Here is a 17,490-nt window from a genome sequence, read left to right on the forward strand (position 1 = left end):
TTTGATAGCTATAGGCCATATTGAGGCACTGATGGTAGAAAGGCAGACAGGACAGAACGGCCCCTGGATAGACAGAGGATACACAGGACAAACGTATTCAATACTTTCTAGGTCCAGACAGCCCTGCCCTCCAGGGCTGACATTCTTTGGGGGAGAGGGGATAACAATGTCATCTGGTGAGCACACGCTGACCCTCCCCATTGCCAGCATCTCTCAGATGACCCCATTGGATGCCCAACTTCCTCTACAACCCCATAGCCCAGGGTAACAGGCAAGGAAACTTCTCTATGGGAAAGTCCCAGCTGGGCTCAGACCCATCCTCCTGGGTCCTTCAGGGCTGAGCTGAGGCCTGGCGACAGAGGACTGAGCCACTTGGAAGCCCCGACTGGCATGCCCCAACAAAGGCCCCCCTGCTTCTGAGTCCTTTCTTGGGGCTGGAGAGTTGCAGAATCCACCCAAGCCACGGCCCTTGCTCTCGGCTACTGGAGTTTGTATGAATCCTCTTGCAAGGCTCCCCGTGCCTGCTTGGGTTTGGGGTCACAGGTGGTGCCCCATGCCCACATCCTCTGTACAGGGCCCAGGGCCTGGGCCTGCCTTCAGAAATCCAGCTCCAGCTCCAGCAGCCCACAAGCACAGGCAGCACCTACTCTGGGGCTGCCCCGACCAGGGACAGTGCGTCCGGTACAGTATAGACTCCAGGGACAGCTTCAAAGCCCATTCCCAAAGATCATGAAGTGCCTTGCCCTCCTCTCCAGGCGGGTGTGCTCCCCAGAGGGCCAGCCTCCATGTGGCCACACACTGCCAGGCAGTCGGAGAAGGAGCGCCTCCTAGCATAGGGCTCCTTTCATGTTTAACTGGTGCTTTAGGGAAGAAAAGATGGAAACATTTTGTCTTTCTATCACCTTCATCCTCACTCATATCCCTCTACTATCTCTTGCACCAAATGCACAAAAGAAGGGAAGAAAGGGGGGAAAGCAATTCTGCAAGATTCACAGTTACACCAGCCAAGTCTGACAGTGTATGTGATGCTCCACACCCGCAGCTCCCCCCAGCACCCTGCTGTCCAGGCTACCTCCTTTGGTGACCTCTAGGACCAAGAAGGACCTTTAGAGCCCTTCTTGGCCAGGCTGCTTCTCCCTGGGGGTTGGGTGTCTGGTCTTCTCACGCCGGGCAGTGACCACGATTACTCTCTCCTCTCATTGTGTGGCCCCATGCTGAATCAGGCCACTTGCTTTGACAGGTCCTCCAAGGAGCTTGGCCTCCTCTGGAGCCATGGCCAAGACAGAGCCAGACGGCCAGAGAAAGACACAGACTGAGAATGGGAAGGGGAGGCCCCAAAGACAGCAGACCAGTGGCTAGCACACGCACAGGTGCATCCCTCATGCATGCCGTGCGGGTCAGGGGGAGCCTGGCTGCTGGCGCTTGGCAGCGGGGATCAGCCGCATTATCCCACTAATGGCCATGCCTGATGCAGTCGCCAGCAGTTTTGTCCCGGGCCGAGAATGGGGCAGCGGGTCAGAAGGTAACCGTCTGTTTACACGATGATTTCCTAAAGCCTGCGCTAGTGAACGGTGACTTGCTCTTTATAAAGGAGCCGAGAGCACTGAGGGGCTGGGCGAAGGAGCGGGCGGGAGCTGGTGCTGAATGGCGAGCGCTGGGAGGTCTGGCCCCCAGCAGGACACCGCATTAGCTGCGGCATCCCAGCTCATTCAGGCCACCGGCGACACCGTCCCCAACATCCCCGCACAAAGACAAAGTTCCGCATTCAGTCTATAAACACGCTTCCCGGGCCAATTCAGCCCAACTCAACCCTCCTGAAAAGGCTTTTTTACCCTTGAAAGACACAACAAAACCAAACCCAGCCCCAGCTCTGTCAGGCTGCTCAATGGAGATGGCCCTCGGCCACAGAGGAAGACGAGGGTAGGCAGGGGCTGAGCTGCTGGGGAGGCAGCTGGGCCCCAGTGCCGGGCCAGCTGGGCACTAGGGGCTTGTCCAGCCTCTCCCTCAGCTTGACTGGGCCCGGGATGGGGCATTTGGGAAGCTGTGGATGTCCAGCCACCTCCCCAGCCCCCCAGTACTGCCTCCAAGGGGACCCATCCAGGGAATGGGCGAGGGCCAAAGCCTGGCCAGCCCAGGCACAGGAAGCTTCTGGGCACACTGAGTCTCTGCTGTCCCGGGGCCAGTTTCAGAGAGCTTCTGATACACTTGGTCCCTAGAGCGATAGTGCATGAGGGAGAAACTCCCAGCATTTCCTGTGGTCAGTGAAGTGTTCAGAAAGCAATGCTGGGGCTGAGACAATGGAGGGCGTGCGCTCCCCCCACCCAGGCCAGGCCACTGGGAAGCCCCACTGTTTGCAACATGGGGACCGCATCTCCCGGCCGGCGAAGAGAAGGTTACCAAGGGGTTACTGCGGGGAGAGGGGCTTCAGCAACAAGGCCTCTGCCAAGCAGCAGAGGGGGAGAGAGAGGTCCCCGGGCCCCTAAGCTGCCAATGTGCCTCCACATATACAGAAAATAGCAGCTTGGCCAAGCACTGAGAGGGCGGCTGATGGGATGGCAGGGAGGGCACCGCGATGCTGGGACACCTGCCCCCATGCAGGCAAATAAAGGACCCGGTTTGGGAGCGGGGGACTCTAGGCTTCTGACCACTGACCCCATGAGGGAGCGACGTCAAACGCCTGCCTGATACTGAACAACCTCTGGGCAGCAACATGTGCTTTTGGGTTCCCGGCCCCCGCCCCCATGGTCTCGCTCCAGGGCTGGGCTTCTGGGGAGGTTCCAGGCTGCTGGAGACCAGAAAGCATTATCAGTTCCCAGGAAAGCTTCCCTGGTGACAGGCTAAGTGTGCCTGAAATGACCTAATGTAATGCTTTCACTGGCGTGTCTCAAACGCTGTAATCCCGTCATTAAGAGGCTAAACGTCACCATATTTCTGCCCCTGCTCTCTCCCCCAGAATAACCAGTGGCAATTAATAACCCCCAACAACCTCCAAAGGTCGAGCAGCGAGATGAAAATAGTTGTCAGAAAGGCTTGCCTCGCTCATTGGGGACGGTCATTTTTAATTCCAATACGGTGCGGGGCGGGGGGGGGGGGCAGAACGCTGTGTTTGGTCAAATTAATTCCCTTGTCAGGAGCATTCACGCTCCAGAAGGAACGCATCAATATCTTATGTCTAATACCCGAGAAGGGCTATGGAAACCCATTCTTTAGGCTTCGGAAACTCTGCCTCGCTCTTGACAGGCCTGGAGCTGACGGGACGCCTAATGGAATAGGCGCCGGGCGTCAGTCACTGCCATCCTGGGAGGCCTTCGGAAAGGAAGACTCTGCCCATCATATGGGAGCCACTTGTGCTCCCAGGGAGAGGCCCTCAGGGGCCTTTGTCTAGGACAAGAAGAAAATGACAGGCCATGGGCTCTCCATGCTCTCTGGCGAGGCCAGGCCAGCTGTGCCCACATGCGGGCCCCATGTAGAGGTCGGCTGGCAGGCCCTTTCTTGGGTCTCCTCATGTCTCATTCCATGCGATCACTCCCACCCCAGACTACCCACTGCCCGTTTTACAGCAGCCACAGCCAGAACATCCAGGGCAGGATCTGTGCGTGGCTCACAACAGACCCTTCTTGACCGATGGACACTGTTAACAAGGATCTGAAATTTGAGCCACATTTCAGTCACTTTCTGTTGTGTACCTAGAAGGGTTATGTTCTGAACTGAAAACTGGGGACAGGGTGTGGCAAGCGGCTTCCACTATAGGCCCTTCTCGAGCAGGACCTCGTGGGGAAGCTGGGCAGCCGGGGAAGCATGGTGGCTGAAACGTCATTACTCTGAGATCAATGTAATGCATCTCCAAGACACTGGGCCAATTTGTCTCCATTTGTGTGCTAGAGTAATCAGCGTGAGGGGAGCATTTCCAATCAATAGTGCGCACTCCCGGCAGATGTACCTGATGAACGCCTGACAGTGGCAAGCCTGCGCCAAGGGCTGACATCCTGGGGAGAGCACAGGCTGGGCCACAGATCCTTCCCCACCTCCCAGGGCATCCCACCCAGAGACTGGGCCACTGACAGTGAAGCAGGTCGGCGTTCAGAGCCGGCTGCCCACACATCGACAGACCTAACTGACCTCCCGGGACCCCAGGGAGTTGGGATGGAGATGTCTCCCAATTATGCCCAGCACACCAGAGGCACTCCAGAAATGCTTACCTTGTCCTTTCTGCTCCACCCGAGCTTTAGCCAGGCACTGTTTTTGTGCCCAAACCCTGAACCAAACAAAAACAAGGCAAACTCTCCCTTGCGAACCAAGCCACAGTCCCCGCACTTCCACCGGCGTCATGAACATCCTTTCTCTGGGGCATGTTTCAGATTTGATCTTTTGGCCTGTGTTAACCCAAAGTCTAATGTGAGAGAGAACCCTAGATCTTATGAAGCCCAGTCTGGATGAATCTTTGAGGCTGGGGGAGGCCTAGTCCCATGACCACCCATCCCCTGGACTTGCCTCTCCACCCTCAGCACACTTCACTTGGGGGAAGGAGAGGGGTCTCTTTCTCTCTCTCTCTCTGTCTCTCTCTCTGTCTCTCTGTGTCTCTCTGTGTCTCTCTCTCTCTCTTGCACGGGTTTTGGATGATGGGCAATGCTCTCCCGCTTTCCCAGTCACCACTGGAGTGAAGCAGGGCCGTGCACTTGCTCCCATGCTTGTTAGCTTGTTTGCAGCGATGCTGTCAGACACTTTCAACAAAGACAGAAATGTCATCAGGGTTAGCTACACGGATGGGAAAGTATTTAACTTGAAAAGGCCACAAGCCAAGACTAAAGCAGAAGGAAAGCTGGTGAGGGATTCTTTTCACTGATGATCATGCACTCAAGGCAACCTCTGAAGCTGAGATGCCACGAAGTGTGGATCAATCTTCCACTGCTTGTGTGAATTTGGGTCTGACAATCAACAGCAAGAAAACACAGGTGCTCCACCAGCTGGCACCACCCTGTCATCCGTGGAACCATCAGTCACAGCAAATGGAGAATTACAGAATGCTGTGGATAAGTGTTCACTTACCCTGGCACTCTATTGTTAAGGGATGTCCACGTAGAAGATGATGCTTACACACCCCTGGTCAGAGCTAGCTCAGTGTTTGGGTGGCTCTGAAAGAAAGTGTGGGAGAAGAGGTGCTACCGAACTGAAGGCCTACAGAGCTGCCGTGCTGACCTCACCGCTGTGTACCTGGGACCCTTGGACAGTCCACCGGCGTCACACCAGGAAACGGAATCACTTCCACGGGAACTGTCTTAGCAGAATTCTGAAGATCAGCCGGCGGGACAAGGTACCAGACACTGAGGTTCTTTTGCTTAATGTGCCGAGCATTCAAACTCTGCCGGGCCGGCAGTGTTGTTGGAATGCCAAATGGATGCTCGCCTAATAGACTGTTTTACAGAGAACTCACATAGGGCAGGCACTCCCATGGAGGTCAGAAGAAGTAGTAGAAGGACACTCTCCTTTCTTTCTTTCTTTCTTTCTTTCTTTCTTTCTTTCTTTCTTTCTTTCTTTCTTTCTTTCTTTCTTTCTTTCCTTCTTTCCTTCTTTCTTTCCTTCCTTCTTTCCTTCTTTCCTTCTTTCCTTCTTTCTTTCCTTCTTTCCTTCTTTCCTTCTTTCCTTCTTTCCTTCTTTCTTTCTTTCCTTCTTTCCTTCTTTCCTTCTTTCTTTCTTTCTTTCTTTCTTTCTTTCTTTCTTTCTTTCTTTCTTTCTTTCTTTCTTTCCTTCTTTCTTTCCTTCCTTCTTTCTTTCCTTCCTTCTTTCTTTCCTTCTTTCCTTCTTTCCTTCTTTCTTTCTTTCTTTCTTTCTTTCTTTCTTTCTTTCTTTCTTTCTTTCTTTCTTTCTTTCCTTCCTTCCTTCCTTCCTTCCTTCCTTCCTTCCTTCTTTCCTTCCTTCCTTTCCTTCTTTCTTTCTTTCTTTTCTTTCTTCTTTCTTTCTTTCTTTCTTTCTTTCTTTCCTTCTTCCTTCTTTCCTTCTTTCCTTCTTTCCTTCTTTCCTTCTTTCCTTCTTTCTTTCCCTTCTTTCTCTTCTTTCTTTCGTTCTTCTTTCTTTCTTTCTTTCTTTCTTTCCTTCTTTCTCTTTCTTTCTTTCTTTCCTTCTTTCTTTCTTTCTTCTTTCTTTCTTTCCTTCTTTCTTTCATTCCTTCTTCTTTCTTTCCCTTCTTTCTTTCTTTCTTTCTTTCTTTCTTTCTTCTTTCTCTTTCTTTCTTTCTTTCTTTCTTCCTTCCTTCTGCCTTCCTTCCTTCCTTCCTTCCTTCCTTCCTTCCCTTCCTTCCTTCCTTCCTTTCCTTTTGGTGGGGCAATGAGGTTAAGTGACTTGCCCAGGGTCACACAGCTTGTGTCAAGTGTCTGAGGGCGGATTTGAACTCAGGTCTCCTGAATCCAGGGTCGGTGCCTTTTCCACTGCACCACCTAGCGCCCCTACAAGGACACTCTCAAGGGATCTCTGAAGAACTTTGGAATGATTGCATGACACAGGAGACCCTGGCACAGAACTGCCCAGGACAGTGGCCCGCATCAAAGAAGGTGCTGTGCTCTGTGAGTGAAGCAGAACTGCAGCAGCTCAAAGGAAATGGGAGAATCCACTTCAAACATTCAAAAGGCTATTCCTATTCGTACCTGACCTGCGCTAAAGCCTGCTGAGCTCAGAGGGTCTGATAGGCCATGGCTGGACACACCGAACCTTGACCCTGACATAAGGGTGTCATTTTGATCCTCTTCAAGGAAGAAGGACAACAACAACAACGCATACACACACACACATGTGTATAATATATGTGGCTGTAAAAGATGCATATAACATGCATAAAATATTAAAGTCTATAGAAGCATATGCTTATCTGTAGAAAACATGACATAAGGTTATGTTCTCAGGAAGGGATTCTCTGGAGGGATTCAACTTAGAGAAGAAAGAGATGGGGAGAGAGAGCGAGAGGAGAGAGGAGAGAAGAGAGAGGAGAGAAGAGAGAGGAGAGAAGAGAGAGGAGGAGAGAGTGAGAGGAGAGAAGAGAGCAAGATGAGAGAGCAAGAGAAGAGAGGAGAGAAGAGAGAGGAGGAGAGAGCGAGAGAAGAGAAGAGAGCAAGATGAGAGAGCAAGAGAAGAGAGGAGAGAAGAGAGAGGAGAGAAGAGAGAGGAGGAGAGAGCGAGAGGAGAGAAGAGAGCAAGATGAGAGAGCAAGAGAAGAGAGGAGAGAGGAGGAGAGAGTGAGAAGAGAAGAGAGCAAGATGAGAGAGCGAGAGAAGAGAGGAGAGAAGAGAGAGGAGAGAAGAGAGAGGAGGAGAGAGCGAGAGGAGAGAAGAGAGCAAGATGAGAGAGTGAGAGAAGAGAGGAGAGAAGAGAGAGGTGGCGAGAGAGCAAGAGAGAAGGAGAAAGTGAGAGCAAGCAAGAAGCCTTCATTCACTTTAACAGGGCTGAACAAGAGGCTTCTCTGAGGCCAGTCCTGTCTGTGTGGCTGTATGGCTCCCAGGTTAGTGCTCGGTACTGGGAGAGCGGCTGGGAGAGCGGCTGGATCGAGACCCCAGAGACCCGAAGTGCCTCATGCCGAGAAGGAGCCCGGGCCCACGCCCCCCACTCCCCCCCCCCCAGCCACATTCCGGCTGAAGCAGCCAGGACGCTGCGGTGACTTCTGGGGCCTTCTGACATGAGCCGCATCCTTCGAGCAGAGTTTCCCTTTGCCTAGAGACGAACTGGCTTGTCTTTGGCTCATTCATCCGCCCGTTCTGGGAAAAGCCTCCCGAGATACCCTGAGATCGGAGGGGCCTTTGAGCTGAGGTGACAGCTGACTGATGACCGTCCCCGAGCGACAAAGGGGAGCTGTGTGGAGCCGCGCATCACTCGCCGCTCCCTGGGAAACTAATTGCTCCCAATTGTGCGCGGGCACATTATTTTCCTGGTGATCATCCCTTTTGAATGCCCCAAATGGGCATGAAGCAGTTCCTTTGAGCGGGCACAAAAGTGAAATGCTCCAATGTTGATCAAATTAACTCCGGCAAGCTGACAATGGACTATATTTGTGAGAAAATGATGATGGCCACAAAGGGGGCTTCAGGCCGGGGTTTCACAGTTGGGATGGAAAAACGTTTCTGCTGAACGAGGCCCGGCCCCATTTCCAAAGGGGAACAGAAGAGCACTGTCACTGCTGAAAAAAATCCCATTTCACTGACCTGAAGGGTGTGCAGGACTTCAGGAAGTCTGCACAGCCGGCCCCTGAGGTGTTAAGTGCTCATTAGCATGCCAGCCTGGGGCTGCCCTGCCCCCTCCAGCATGCCACCAGAGGAAGATCCCATAGGGGAGTGGCCCCCTGCTCCTGGGAGCAAAGATGGCCACATGCTAAAATCCGAGACCCAGAGTTCTGGGGCTCCTTTGAGGAGTCCCTGGGAAGGCACCAAGCAACTCTGCCCAAATCTACTTTTATCAGTTGGCTGGCCTTTAACACCCAGAGGGGGTGTGTGTGTGTGGGAAGATGTGTGTGTGTGGGGGTGTATCAGTGACTGACTGTGTCTAGGTGAGTGTGTATGTGTGTGTATCAGTGAGTGTGAAGGGTCTACCTTCTTTGTATTTCTTTGAATGCCTCTCACTTACTTGGCAGCCACACACATGCAAATGCACTATGCAGTACACACACATGTGCACACACACGTACACGTGCACCCCACTGCAAGGGCACCCCGGGTACAGGCCCGAGTTGAGGAAAGGGTGGCCAGGCCCCTACCTGGCCTGCCCACACAGGAGATTCTGCCACTAAGACCTCTCCTCCTGCTTCCTTCCTTTCAATGAAAAGCGTGAAAAGGGGGGCTTCCCAAGTGAGGCCCGGCCTGGGGCCGGCTGGGAAGGAAGCAAGCTTAGCTGGGAGGGAGGCGGCAGGAGGGTGGGCACAGCAGCCCCCGAGCCGGAGGTGCCTGGGATCTGCAGACAGATAAGCGGGGATTTGTGTGGCGCGGCTGGCCTGGCGCAGGCTCTGGGGGCAGATTAGGGGCAGCAGGAGCGGCCCGGCCCGGCCCGCTCTCTTCCCCTGCCGGCGGCAGGAGCGAGGGGCACAATGGGCCGCAGGTTCCCAAAGCCTCTGAATGGGGACACTGTCAGTGGGAGGGCCCGTCAAAGGCAGCCCCTCGCCATTGTCCTCCCCCATCAGCAGAGCAGAAAAGATCTTGCTGGTGGCTGCTGAAAGGGCTGCCCATTATTCACTGCGCCTCCGACTCCCCCTTTGTGCTCACAGCCCGAGCCCGCTCTGGAGGTCCCCAGCTCCGGCTGGCTGCCCTCTCAAAGGGCCAATTCACGGGAATGCAAAGCCCAGCGCTGCTCGCGCCCCTGCGAGCCCGCGCTCCTATTGGCTCGGCCCTCATGGTAATGATGCGGCCCCACAGCAAGCCGGCCTGGCCCCTGGGCCGCACTCCCGGGCATCGTGGGGGGTCTCCAGCCCAGCAGGGCTCAGAGCTCACGGACACCTCCCCCCTCAGGCCCCATGGAGAAGCGCAGCAAGCTCCATCTCACATCCCGCAGGGCCCTGGGGGGCAGCAGGCCCACGGGGTACCCCCATCACTGGCTGCTGGGATTCTTCCTGCTCTCTCCTGTTCTGAGGCAGGGCCTCCTTGGGGAGGAGGGGGCTGCAAGTGAGGTCTGCGCTAGGGACCGGGCAGGCAAATGTGGGGGGGGGGCTGGGTTCAAGCTGGAGCCAAGAAAAGAGATCCCCGAATTCAAGACCCCAAGACTCTCAGAGCCTCCCGGGAGCCACGTCAGCAGGGGGACATGCTCACGGTCTTGGGAAAATCTCCAAGAAGGGGAGGAATGATGATCTGCAATGGCTCCCTAGAGCCTGCTGGGAGCGCACAGACTCTTTAGTGACCATTCAAGTCTTTGGAGACCATCAACCTGACGATCGATCAGTCGGTCAAACTGCAAACATTTGCCAAACACCTACTATGTGCCTGATGCCCCACTGGGTGCTAGGGATGCAAAGCCCCAAGATGGGTCAGGGCCTGCCCGGTGCAGAAATCCCGCATAACGACCTGGTAAAGATGACTGTTAGTGAGCCGGTCGCTACCAGCATTGGAGGGGCGGAGGGAGGCATGGTTTGAGGTGACCCCAGGACATGAGGCATTCATGGGAGAGGTCCTTCCAGAGGGTGGGAGGCAGCTGTAGAGGCTGACAGGGCCACCCCTGGGCCTGCACAGAAGGCGAGACGGGCAGGCTTCCGCCCAGGGTCTGTGCCAGGGTGGGCGCAGCGTCCCTCCATCCTCGGCATAGCTCCTCCAGACTGGCTGTCTAGACAGCTTCCAAGGCTTTCTCCCCTCCCCACCATGTCCCACCTGCCTGTTGTGACACGTGTCCCTCCTGCTGTCCCTCAGCCTCTTGGGCCTCCTCTGAGGCTCCGTCAGGCCCAACCCTTGCCTCCTCCCCAGCTGTCCAGCATGCTCTGCAAAGCTCTCCCATGGCCCCAGTGGACCACAAACCGTTAGAGGGTAGGCACATTTTTATCCTTCCTTTCTAGCCCGGACATAGGAGGGAATTCACTGATTCAGCTGAATCCCTAGGATGGGGCAGCACACCCAGAAGTGTCCAAGGCCCAAGTCCAGCCTTAGACAAGAGCGTCCAGCCTAGGTGAGGATGGAACGGTCCCATCAGCAGTGGGAGAAAGGAGAGGGAGGCCCCTGGGGCGGAGGGGCGCATAGCTGGGTCTGCAGAGAAGGGCACGGGTGAGAGCCATGCACAATCCCCTTCTGGCCTGGGACACGAACACACTGGGTTGGGGAAGATGAGGGAGGCCAGCTGGCTGGGGCAAGATGGGCCCGGGGCCCCACCTGCCCTGAGCTTGCTGGGGCAGCTGGGAGTCCTCCCGGGGTGGGGGTGGGGGGTGAAAGCCTCTGCTCCTGACCTGGTCTGCATGGGGATGGGGGATGAGGGCAGGGGTTCCCACACCCCCTGGAGCCCTCACCACAGGAGAAGCGGGGATGCTGGAGGGGAGGGGCTGCCTACTCCCAGCACTTCCTAGTGCCTGAGGGAGACCCCAGCTGACATACACAACTGTCCCCTGAGAGGCTCTTGGCTGCTCCCTGGAGGTCAGGAACGATGGTGCAGGCACCTCAGGGCCTGCACTGTGCCCAGGAGGGAACTCACCCCCAGAGTGACTTCTAGCCAAAGAAACTGGGGGGAGGGGGCTGGGGGAGGGGGGCAGGGCCTCCTGGGCCCAGGGAAGGGGCTGGGGGATGCAGAAAGGAGCTGCAGCATTGCCACTGTGCAAAGGATCAGACTGAGACTTAGAGAGAGGTCAGATCAGCTGCCCAGGCCCCTTGCCAGGCCATGGGGCTCAGAGCTCTCCAGGTCTGTGCTGGCTGTGCTCCCCTTGCCCATTCTAAGCAGCCGACTGCATCCCTCCCCCACCCCCCAAGGCTCTAGGAGGACGAGGGAGCAGTGAAAAAGCCCCCCAGACAGTCTAGACATTGAGCCCAGGAGCTTCTGGGCTTTCCCCTGCACTTCGGGGTCTGCACAGCCTGCCAGAGGGGCCCCCAGTGGCCCCCGGGGTGTCCGGGAGGATCCTGAGAGCAGAGTTCGACGCCCACCCCGCCCAAAGCCGCCAGCCCATGTCCCGCACAGGCGGAGGGAGGGAGCCGAGGAGGGTCCGAAGCTGACAACACTCACCGGTCGAGCACGTAAGCCAGGGCCTTGTGGCGGGTTCCAGAGTAAACAGACGGGCTCGTCTCCCAGGCAATTAAATTGGAAGCGTCGTGGAAGAGGTGGACGTTCACCAAATCAAAGGCACTGCAGCGAGAGGAGGCACAGGCTGAGTGCGCTGTGACCAGCCAGGGCTCGGGCCCACCCCTGACTGGCCCCTCGCCCCAAGCCGCCGTCCCCCAGCCCTCTCCTGCCCCTGGGTGGCCTCTCAGCAGATCCTGGGAGCTCAGGGCTGGAGGCTGCCTAGTCCGACACTGGAGATTGGGCAGGGAGGAATTTTAACAGAACCCGGGGGCAGATTCCTAGTAAGCCAGAGGCAGGGTCCGAAGGCCCTCTAGGCTAACCTCTGCATATTACAGACAGGGAAACTGAGTCCCAGGCCCCATAAATGGCCAAGGCCACAGCTGGGAGCCTGAGATGGCCAGAGGAGTCAGGGCTGCCTTGGTGTGAACAATGACCTGGGGACGGCTAGGTGGCGCAGTGGATAGAGCACCGGCCCTGGAGTCAGGAGTACCTGAGTTCAAATCCAGCCTCAGACACTTAACACTTACTAGCTTGTGACCCTGGGCAAGTCACTTAACCCCAATTGACTCATTAAAAACAAAAACAAAACAATGACCTGGCAGCCACAACAAGGCACCTGTCACACATCGTCGTCTCCTCTGCTCTTCCCAGGGCCCTGGGGCCCCACGTGGGGCTTGTGACACGGGCCGTGGTTGGTGTGGTCATGGCTGCTGACGTGCTTCTGAATCGGGGCATTCAAAAGCCATGGTAAGGGGCAGCTAGGTGGCGCAGTGGATAGAGTGCCAGCCCTGGATTCAGGAGGACCTGAGTTCAAATCTGGCCTCAAACATTCGACACTTACTGGCTCTGTGACCCTGGGCAAGTCACTTAACCCCAATTGCCTCACCAAAACAAAAACAAAAACAAAAACAAAAACAAAAGCCATTGTAGACGAGGTACATGCGGCCTCTGCCCCAGGCCCTGGGCACCAGGAGCATAGGACCTGCAGGTCAGCTGAGGAATCACCTGTGGACACAGCTTCTACCCCTGCCTGGGCCTGCATGTGTGTGTGAGACTGACTCCATTGCACCCGACCTGCTCCACATGGACAGAGCAGGAAGGGGCTTTGGGGAGGCCCAGCCCAGGGCTGCAAGGTCTGCTGAGAGAGCCAGAGCCATCCCATCCAAAGGGAGAAGAAAAGTCCTTCTGGTATGGAGGGGGCAAGAGCCCATTTCTGGTGGGCGTGGGGGCTGAGGGGAACAAGGCACAAGTAGGTCCTCGCCCCTCACAAGCAGAGTCTCCTGTGGCCTAAGAGAAAGGCGGCGCTGCCTTCAGCCTGGTCTCTAGTAACCCACTGGCTAAAAAGGCAAGCCCCAGAGATGTGTGTAGGGCCCACACCCTGCCAGGCCCGGGGGCCACACCCACATACCAGTCAGAGATGCACCACCTCGTCCGCAGGAAGCCTTTCCTGGACCATTTGCACTGCAAAACAAACAGAGGGTTCTGTCAGTCCATGGGAGGACAGAGGGGCCACATACCGGGAGACAACAACACCCCAAAGCCCTCCTGGGCAGCTTCCAAGTCCACTCAATAGGAGATAGCACTGCCCAGGGCCACGTGGAGGGTAATGGGAGGGCATGCCCTCTGCAACAATCTAGGTGCAGACCCAAGGACAAAGGGCAGGGGGACAGCGTCAGGAACCACAGGACTGGGTAAGTCCCTCCTTCTCAGGGGCCGGAGAGAGGCTAGAGGGCCCTCTGCCCAGATCAGGCCATTGGGAGAGGGGGGAGACAGAGACAGACAGACAGGAGACATGTTGGAGTTCGAGGGCCTGGCCATGAGCCCCATCCCCCACCTCAGGTCCACAGTGGCCAGTCTCACTGGACCTGACGCTACACCCCCTGGGGCTCCTAGACAGTTGGTGGGCCGCCATGTTGGTCTGGTGGTCAGGGAAGGTGTAGAAAGGCTTCCCTTCTGAACTGAAGATGCCCCTTAGCAGAGGTTCCAGCTGAGGCCATGACACTGCCCCCAGGCCCACAAGCTCCGTCACCTCCACATATCTCAGCCGTGCCAGGACATCGTTCCCTATTTCCACCTGGCATTGCCCTAGGAAATGGAAGCCCCTGGAAGTCAGAGATGTGACACATTATCCCTGGAACCTCCAAACTGCCTTGTATACAGCAGGTACTTCATAAATGCTGGTTCCAATGGGAATGCTTGAAGGGTATAGTTACTCCTAGAAACAGGATATGTCAAGAGGACAGATGGGATAACCTGACTATTTAGAAGCCATGGAGAGGCAGAGAGGGGCAGTGGTCAGGGAGGTGACCTCAAAGCCAGGAAGACCCTGGTCCTAGTTCTTCCTGAGCCCACACTGGCCATGTGCACCCAGTCTCTCCCCAAGACAATGTGTGTGCTGCAGAAGGTGCCACCTGCATCAGTAGAGGGCATAATCTCACCCGGGAGGTCCCTATAGAGTGAAATCCAAGGCCGGGTCCCTTTCCTTGTGCACATCCCGGCTTATTTACATGGTGTGTTCTGGTGAGGAAACTGAGGCAGCAGAAAGTCATGTTGTGGAATCCTTTGGAGCAGACACCAATGGAGACTGACCCGATAGGATGCTGTTGGTGCCCTAAGCGCCAGAGCTCCTGGCCAGAGGGAAGCAAAGCAGCTTTAAAAATGACATCATACCCCTCATCAGAGGCTGGAAATGCCAGGACCCCGGGCGGGAGGGGCAACAATCATCCCAGTCCTGGGCCCTGAGAGCCGCCGAGGACGCGCACACCCCCTCGTGGCCAGCTGCATTTTTCCCTCTGTCCCAAGGGCTTCATTCTTGCTGCGGGAGCCCCAGACCAAGCCATTACTCACTGCTACCATCTCCAGAGCTCACTTACATACTCACACATCAAATCTACGCTTATTTAATTGCAGCTGAAAAAAATCAAATACCGTGGTGCCGAGTCTATAGATTATTGTCAAGTTTTAATTTTGAAATGACTTACAAATCTAAGCCCTCTCCATCCCCTGGGGAAGCCAGCCGTTCCTGACCTGCAGTGTGTGCGGAGTCCCCAGAGACAGCATGTCCACCTTTGAAACCCTCGGCAGCTCCATAAATATCCCCCTGCGGGGGTGCAGACCTCCAGAGAGCATTACTAGAAGTGGGGAGGCCAGGCAGGCTGTGCGACGGAAGGAAGGCCCGCTGGCTCTGCCTGAGCATGAGCAGCACAGAGCCCAGTTCGTCTTTCTGCCCTTGTTTTACTGAGAGGAGCTACGCTGAATGAAGTGGCGAGCCAGCCAGGGCTGTGCCACAGGGCTGCAGACCAGTGGCCCGGGGGCAGTGATGTCAACAGACTCATCAAAGAAGGGAATGTCCTCACGTGGTTCTCTCCATGAGGAATGAAGCCACACGGGCAGATGTGCCCAACACTCTCACATGCTTGCCAGCTGGCAAAGGCCTGTCCCCTTGATAAGTGCCTCCATTTCAGGTAGGAGGAAACTGAGGCAGGGAGAGAAAGTGGATTGTCCAGCCTTTCACCAAAGAAGTTCGCCTCCATCACATCTCAACCTTCACAAGCTGTAAGTAATGTCCAGGATAGGCCCCTCCCCGGCCCCTCCTGGAAAAGGAAGGGTCAGGCTCAAACACTCTCTCCAGTCCTTGGCCTCCCTCCCCTCCTCTCCAGTTCTGCTGACGTCTGCGGGACCGACCCCTGGGCACCAGCAGAGGGGCAATGATCCCCCAGACAATGGGGCGGCAGGAAGCCAGAGGTGGACGAGAGAGACAGCCAGTGTAGAGCTTCTTCCCCTTCCACATCTGAGCAAGAGGCTGCTTTAGCTGCCCTCGGAGACCCCAACAAAGGACAGAGAGGCCGCCGCCAGAACAGGTCAGGAGAGAGCTTCCCCCTCCCGGCTCTTGGAGAGGAGGCCTACCTTGGGGTCGTTGTACCAGGAACTTAACGCGGTGACACGGACAAGAAATCCTCAGCTCCGATGCTCAGCGCACATATCTCCTAACTGCAGGAGGACCAGCAGTGCCTGGGGGGGCAGCTCTCTCCGTGGATTCAGTGGTGTGTTCAGCCCTCTGAGGCCCACTGTGCAAGCTCCACCTTCCGCCCTGCGAGGGGGCTTCTTAGGGCCCTGAGTCACACGGCCTACAAAATGGCAGACACTCAGATGTCCCCCAGATCTCACCACTGGACACCTTTTAGGGGCTGGTCATTGCAGCGGTGCAGGCTCTACCGGACAGGCTTTCTCTGAGGGAGGCTCTGCCCCGCCACGTTGTCCTTATCCTGTGGCCAGCACAGGAAGAGCCCCTCTCGATGCTGCTGCGGGGCCTCGGACAACAGATGCCCACGGCTGTCCTGTGAGCCTTGGCTCTTCTGTGGAGCTTGTGTGCAACTTCCAGAGGCTTTGAGTCCGCGGGGTCCCCTCCACTCCCAGCGGGACTTAGCCAGATGGACTGTGTTCATCAGCCTGGCAGGCGAGGGTTAACTCTCTGAAATGCAACCAGCTGCTCTGGACTTCCCAGGCCCGATCCACGAGTCTGTCAGACTAGGCCTCATCCTCTTCACCTTCAGTCCCCCAAACTGTAGTAGCTGTAATCCCGACAATCCAGGATCTGATGCTGCTAGGGGGTGCTGTAGTGGATAGAGCACTGGCCCTGGAGTCAGGAAGACCTGAGTTCAAATCTGGCCTCAGATGCTTCCTAGCTATGTGACCTTGGCAGCCTTCTGCCTGCCTGGGCAGGGTCTGCCTGGCCCTCCATCCTCCTCGGTCTTGGGATCCCAGAGAGGGCCCCGTGCCCTTCCATTACAGACGCAGGCAGGAGGGCCACCCCGGGGGCTCCCGCCTGTGCCCACGGCTCCAGACCGACGTCCACGGTGGCAGCGGATTGTGCTTCAAGGAAGAGAGCCCCGCCTTCGCCCCAGCCGAAGAGGAGGCTGCAGTGGGATCCCTAACAGCAACTCCAAACGGCCTGCAGGTCATCTCTGCCCCTGAGGGGTGGAGGGCGGCATGCTGCTGTGGCTGTGATGATGCTATGCAGCCCCTGGACTGGTGCAGGGGCGTCAGTGCCACGACCGGCAGCACACAGCGAACCCAGCTGAGCAGGGGTGTCGGGTGGCCCGCAGGGCCAGGCCATGACCACCTCCTGAGAGAATCAGTCATCCCCGGCAGCAGGAGGCCTAGTGCCCTCTGCAGCTGCCGTGGGCTGCTCTGACCCGCTGACCATGTGCCTCTGTCGGATGGATTCCAGCCCGTGGTTTCCAGGTGAACCAGGGAGATGGGCCAAGATCGGCCCAGTGTGGAGCGATATCTTCTAGAAGATGCTTCCCTCTCCTCCCCTGGCACTGATGGCTGAGTCTGGCCTTGGGGGAGGGGGCGCGTCCCCAGTGCCTTGCCCTGGCCCCCCCCGGCAGGTCCGTGACATCCTTCCCCTTCCCCTCCGAAGGCCCTGCTTAATAGGATTCCTTTAGCCTGCAGATGGATGGCACACACAGGCAGCTTCATCTACTAAAAGAGCTCGTAAATCACCATTGAGAAAGCAGAGGCTGCGGGCAGGTTATCGCCACCGGCCTCCCCCGTGAAAGGTTTGCATTAAAGCATTAGTGAAATGAATTCATCTTTCATAAGAGCCGGGAGCGGGAGCCGTGATCTATGATAACAACCAATTTCTCACTACGGGCACAAGGAAAAAAATGAGTGCGCCCTGAGAGGCGACACAAATCTGCTTTTTAAGCTGGCCTCCCATTATCTGGAGTGCTGCTCCCAAAGGCGTCGTTGGGCTCCGGCCCCGCCAGCCGC

The 17,490-nt window shown here is 56.4% G+C and overlaps 1 protein-coding gene across 1 annotated transcript in view; it reads right to left on the reverse strand.

The window, feature by feature from the left end:
* INPP5A (inositol polyphosphate-5-phosphatase A) overlaps nt 1-17,490 on the reverse strand; it is a 216,540-nt gene that overhangs the window by 47,831 nt on the left and 151,219 nt on the right. Inside the window, exons 7-8 of the mRNA XM_043987081.1 lie at nt 13,121-13,173; nt 11,656-11,775 (exon numbers count right to left, since the gene is read on the reverse strand). Coding sequence (XP_043843016.1) covers nt 11,656-11,775; nt 13,121-13,173 — 173 coding nt within the window. The remainder of the gene's footprint in view (nt 1-11,655; nt 11,776-13,120; nt 13,174-17,490) is intronic.

Source organism: Dromiciops gliroides, chromosome 2, assembly GCF_019393635.1.
Source record: "Dromiciops gliroides isolate mDroGli1 chromosome 2, mDroGli1.pri, whole genome shotgun sequence".
In the NCBI taxonomy this organism is placed as follows: Eukaryota; Metazoa; Chordata; class Mammalia; order Microbiotheria; family Microbiotheriidae; genus Dromiciops; species Dromiciops gliroides.